We start from the raw sequence: 6049 nt of genomic DNA, 5'->3' as shown, positions 1-6049 counted from the left end.
GAATGGTCAAGTTAGTTTCATTTTTATAATGGAGAATAAAAAATTTGCAGAGTTCTTTATTTTGAAAACATGAACTACAAATCAATAATTGAAAGTGACAAATTTGGGATTTTATGGAAGAAAGAAACACCCTTTGTTCATACCATTCCCCATGTTTTAATTTGTCAAATGATGGTGGGAGTGGTTGGAAAGTATTTTCACTATTATCTAATAATTTTGGTACCTTTATTGAAAGATACGAGTTATAAAAAAACAATTTATTTATTTTCAATATTATCAAAAGAAAATACATTCGTTTTGTTCCCTATTAGAAGCATAAAATAATGGCAGGAATCAAAAGGTAGTGTTCAAGGCACTCCAAATAATTTCTCACCCAAAGTACCAAAAATAAAATAAAGAAGAAAATTTAAAGATCAGTAAACAACTCAAAACCTATATCTTGTTCAAATTCAAAGAAGGCAAGCATAAAATATGTGATTACTTGTTCATCTCTTTCATCCAGTCAGGGGATACAATACAATACAATCATTCATAAAGAATAACAGTCATAGAATAAATTGAAAGCACTCAAATCTACCAGTAGTAACTAAAATCTTTTGATTTATAATTTAATTACAGAATCTAAGATTAAACAAGAGTTAGATACTTAGATCTAAAACCAGGCTCCAGTCCACCAGAGCCAGATGGTTCAAAAAATATATTAATTATTATATTAATGAAAATAAAACAGAACTGAGAAAAATAGCAGTAGACCTAAACCCAGCAAAATCGGAAAGATAGAAGGCTTAAATTATGAAAAGCCTAATATTTCATATAATATATGAGATCAAACTACTGTGTTCTCTGTGCAGCCAAGCCTAGCCATGAGTTGCCTTCAGTTGACTTTGATGCAGCTAATTCTGGGATTTGGTATGGTGCTCTGGCATTGATTCTGTTAACAAAAAAGCAAACAAATGGTTAATCCCATGAACCAAACATAAACACAAAAGGCCAATCAAGAAAAGAACTACTTCCATTTTTGGTCATAAATATTATGGTACAAAGCCCCACCATGATGCTATTATTATTAATGAAAAAATTGGTTGCGAGTAGCTAATGAAGCCTAACAATTCACTCTTGTCTCTGTAGTTCTTTAATCCTAATTCTAATAGAAAGAAAAATATATATTTTGCAGATTATGTTTTGATGCCTACCTATCCTTTCTCTTCTCCAAGAATCGGTGAAGTGAAGCTTTCCTAGCAATTGGTAGATCTGCAATAGAAGAGCAAAGAATCAATTAGCAAACAAATTCAATTGCATTTGTAAAGATGGGCAAAAACACTAATCAAGCTCAAGAAGTTTACCGCAAACATTCGGACTTGGGGTCGGCTGAACAGATTCCTGAATTGCTTTACCGACGAAGTTAGGAACAACAGTCGGACTTGGAGGAACCGAAACACCAGAATCAAATGGATTCTTTGTCATGTTAAATGGGAAGGCGTTGTTGCTCTTTGCCTGGTTAGAGGCCTGGGCAGTGAGGTTGTGGGAGCTCTCCTGGCTAGCCAAAAGCATCAATTCTTTTGCCTTATCCGCTGGAAAGTCATTCAAGACAATCACTTGTCCACCATAAAAGATAGTCATTTGGGATCTTTCAAGCTCTCCTGTGGCAGGCTTGTTCAGACTGTTATCATATCGAACAAAGCATTAATCAGTCTAAAGTTATATCAAATGTTTAAGTTTCAATACACTAAAAGCTTTAAGTTATTGACTCAGCAAACAACCAGGCGTACCTATAATCTGCCATCTTGGGGGCTTCTCGCTCAGGACGAGGGGAACTAAAACCAGCTTGTTGAGGAAACAAATTCATGAACTTGAGGTCTCGTGATGCTGCTGTGTATGTTTGGCTTTCCATAGCTGGAAAAAAATTCATTGTTGCCCCTGTAAAATAGAACAATCAACAACATATATCAGATCTTGTAATGTCTACAACATGTCGCAAGTGAATTTTTAATCACATGTTAATCAAATCTAAGATGGGTCTCTAACAGAAACCAGAAAAAAGATAGCCCAAAAGCGAGTTCTATCAATAGTACACCCAAAAGAAAGTCAATTAAGACTTAAGAGTACTTAGCAGGAAAACTAGGAGAGTTCTACAGATATCAAACAACCAAAGTGGAATTTGTCAATTTGATCAGAGAATTTCGGGGACATGCAAGATAAGAACAAATAATAAATAAAATTGCTTAATTTTAATACTAAATAACCAAAAAAATGAAAAATCCACATTTCCGGATAATTATGCTCTTCCTAAATTAGTCAATTTTAATTTAGAAAAAGAGAAAAAAAAATCTTTTCCTGTTCCTACTACCTATTACACAATCTAGCTGATTATCATCATTAAAGTTTCATATAATAATTCCAATTTAATACTAAAACTAGCAAAAAAATCCGTATAAGATTCAAACCCAAAATTAGTCTATCCTCATCATAACCGGAAAAAAAGAAAACAGACAAACCAATACGAAATTATGCTTTACCAACTCAAAGAAGAAAGGTAGAAATTATAAAAGAAAAAAAAATCAACAGTTACCGTTTGGTTCAATTGTGCGTGCCATCCCCAAGCTTAGATCTCCAAAGCTACCCTTCTCTTTCAGATACTGACTCAACATACTACACTTCTGAGAGAAACTGGGCTTTTCAGAAAACCTAGCGGATTTGTGGGCGGAAACCTCTGTGTTTTCTGATGAGACCGACATATTTTCCGAGATAAAAAAGAAAACTGAAAAGACTTGAGTGAAGAATTGAATCCCTTAATTAAAAAAGTTTTATGGATGTTGGTGCTTGAAGAAAACTCTGCATCTATATCTGGTCTTAATATACCTCCATTTTCAACCCCTTCGACATCTATTATATATATATTGTATATGTGTACGTATACAACTCGCTCTCTCTCTCTCTCTCTCTCTCTCTCTTTCAGAAACTTTATATTATATTTTATTTATTTATTTAAAAAATGAATAATAATTTAATGAAATTGATTATTTTAATTGGGGGGCTCGAGTTAAAGCACGAGGAATATATGTGGTTTTATTTTTCCTTTCAAGGCGTGGTTCTGTGCAGTTTCCCAGTTCTTCTGTATATTAATATTTTAACCTGTCGTTCTCCTCCGTTTGGTATTTTCAACACGTGTTCTTTGCAAATTTGGGGTTACTTAACGGCCACATTTTAACTCTGTTAATTTCGATATTGGTCCTTTGATTCTATTAGATTCACAGCTTTTGTCCCCCCGGGTGGGTCTATTAAAAAAATCTCACTTTTAGTATTCAAATCTTAATAATTAAATTAGGGAAAAGTACAGTTTGGAGAGATGGTATATATATATCGTCCATCCATGTGATTGCACACAAAATTCCTCGTGAAAATATGGCTCTTCAAGACAAGCTTCTTTTCTAGAATTACTCACACACTTTTGTTGTTATGGATTATTTTATTATTACAAATATGAGTATTTTTTTTTTTAATGAAAAAATAAGTTATACAGGAGCTCATATTTAATTACAACAATATCAATATAATATTAATCGCTAGACAATAGTAATATCTATTAGCAATTTTTTTAAATATTTAATCTATTTTTTAAAAGATTAAATATTTAATTTATTGATAATCAATAATGTTATTTTAATTTTTGTTATAATTTGCATCATAAAATATTACTGTGTATTGGAGCACAATTGTAACAAAGAAAAAATTTGAAAATGCTCCCCATACAGTGTTAGCTAAGTGTATGGTAACCTTGTTTTCTCTTTTTATATTAATCCTCCTTGAGAGATCTTGGGAGTGTTGCATTCCCTGTGTTTGCTTTGGTAATACACTGCTAGTCCTTGTTCGTTTGGTCAGTGGCTATTTATGGCGTCTACAAAAGGCAAAGAAGTGATGGACTTCGTTGAATCCAGTGTCAGGGAGACTCTTACTCTCTCTTTCGAACACGATGACGAGGTCAGCCTAGATATTTGGGAAATATAAACAACATATGCAATGTCTAGATGAGTAATAGGGAGATAAACCATACTGCCAACGATGCTACGATACAAAGTAGGATCTTCCAAAGGAGATCCATCGAAAGGAGAATACTAAACATTCAACTCGGAGAAAGTGTCAACAACTCTAGTATCAATAAGACGAGCACACTCAACAATATCAGTAGTGTACTTTGATTGAGAGAAAAGATAGCCTTATGGACAGAAGGCAACTTCAATACCCAAAAAATAAACACAGAGACCCAAATACTGAGAAGCTAATTTTGACTTTAATATTTCAATTCCCTGTAAATCATCCCATGTAATAATCATATCATCAACATATAAGGAAAGTAGAATACGACCTGCAGATGTGCACTTGACAAATAAAGTTGAATCATGATCACTTGAAACAAATCTAAGAAACAAAATAATAGTAGAGAACTTTTGAAACCATGCTCGGGGAGCTTGTTTAAGACTATACAAGATTTTTTTTAGCTTGCAAACCTCGCCTTACTTATGAGAAACACCAGGAGGAGGAATTATGTACTTCCTCATGTAAGTCACCATTTGGAAAGACATTCTTAACATCTATTTGAGATATATAGTCCATTAATGAACTGATGCCACTGCTATAAGAGTACGAACAATAGTTATTTTTGCAACAGGAGCAAAAGTCTCCTCAAAGTCCATACCATATTGTTATGAAAAATTCTTAGCCACTAATCAAGCCTTGTACCGTTCAATAGATCCATAAGACTTGGTCTTGATTTTATACCTCCAACGAGAACCAGTAACATGCTTACAAGGAGGTAAAAGTACTAAATCCCAAGTATGAGTCTTTTGCAAAGCAAAGAGTTCCTCATTCATAGCACGCTGCCAAAGGGGGTCAATAACTTCCTCTTTATAAGATAAAGGCCCAGAAAGACAATGAATAGATGCTAAAAATAAAGTAAAATAAGAAGAGTATAAAATTTAATTGGCGAGTAGACTTACAAATGCGCTATGGATAGTAGGGTTGTACAAAAAATTTGTAATCCGCCCAAACGAAACCGAAAAACCCGATAAAAATTACAAATCGAAATAACCCGAAAAAATTACAAACCGCTCAATCTGTTAATTGGATTGAAAATAGGTCCAGCCCGCCCAATTAAACCGACCAACCCAATTTTGAATTTTAATTTTTTTTAACTTTTTAGTTTTTATTATATATAACATAAATGATTAAATATATAATAGTATAAAGTTATATACTTAATTGTTAGTTTTAAAGTCATATATATTGTGTTGTACTTTGGTGAAATGTAATATTTTTAATTTATCTTTTTAATTTTTATTGATTTTGACTTTGAAACTAAAAAAAAAAGTTTGGCCGGTTTGGGCAGGTTAACCGCCCAAATCGTTGGTCAGTTTACAGATTTTTTTATTTTAAATTGGGCGGGTTGCACTTAAATTTTAGCACCCCAAACTTTAGATTGGGTTAGAAAATATATAGGATAAACTGCCCAAACCGACCGATGTACAACCCTAGTGGATAGCGAGGAGGAGGGTCCACAATCTCAGGAAGATTTGGAACAGTTACAGAAGGAGGGGATGGGCGATTTCAGGCTGCGAAGTACCAATATCTGATGGAGGAGTGATTTTAGGTTGCAAAGTACCAGTGTCTAATTCTCGAGACCTTTCAACATAATGCATGCAAGAGTAATGAAGAGGAAAAAAGAACTGTAAGAGTAATGGATAATTCAGACTCAGACTCAGAGAATGGGCCAATGTGAATAAGATCTGATTTTGTCAAATTATGAGGAGTGTCAGGAATAGTAAAGAAAGATATATGCTCAAGAAAAACAACATGACGAGATATCAATTTTTGAGAAACTGGATCAAAACAATAATATCCCTTTTTCCCTTCTCCATAACTAAGAAATACACAAAGTGCAGAGTGTGATGACAACTTTGCACGCTCTACACTAGGATGAAGCACAAAACAAGTAAAATCAAAGACTCTTAAAGAAGAATAAACAGGAATACAACCATATAGTTTCCTAAAAAGA

The 6049-nt window shown here is 33.5% G+C and overlaps 1 protein-coding gene across 1 annotated transcript; it reads right to left on the bottom strand.

The window, feature by feature from the left end:
• Positions 1–574: 574 nt before the first annotated feature.
• Positions 575–3032, bottom strand: LOC115706226 (protein TIFY 10A). The gene is made up of 5 exons (XM_030633804.2): positions 2570–3032; positions 1770–1917; positions 1344–1660; positions 1194–1251; positions 575–931 (listed from the first exon to the last, which is right to left on the bottom strand). Exons 1-5 carry the CDS (start codon positions 2733–2735, stop codon positions 832–834), a joined length of 789 nt encoding a protein of 262 aa, XP_030489664.2. The 5' UTR covers positions 2736–3032; the 3' UTR covers positions 575–831.
• Between the last annotated feature and the right edge of the window lie 3017 nt (positions 3033–6049).

The sequence above is a fragment of the Cannabis sativa genome, chromosome 1 (genome assembly GCF_029168945.1).
Source record: "Cannabis sativa cultivar Pink pepper isolate KNU-18-1 chromosome 1, ASM2916894v1, whole genome shotgun sequence".
NCBI lineage: Eukaryota > Viridiplantae > Streptophyta > Magnoliopsida > Rosales > Cannabaceae > Cannabis > Cannabis sativa.
Note: the sequence above shows the minus strand (reverse complement) of the source record. Positions and strands in the feature narration are given on the sequence as shown.

Excerpts from the sequence above, each read along its gene's own strand:
- LOC115706226 (XM_030633804.2), bottom strand. The coding sequence starts at position 2,735 with ATGTCGGTCTCATCAGAAAACACAGAGGTTTCCGCCCACAAATCCGCT. Across the intron at positions 1,661-1,769 it reads CCCAAGATGGCAGATTATAG|TCTGAACAAGCCTGCCACAG; the intron begins GTACGCCTGGTT and ends ATATGATAACAG. Across the intron at positions 1,252-1,343 it reads CCCAAGTCCGAATGTTTGCG|ATCTACCAATTGCTAGGAAA; the intron begins GTAAACTTCTTG and ends CTTCTATTGCAG.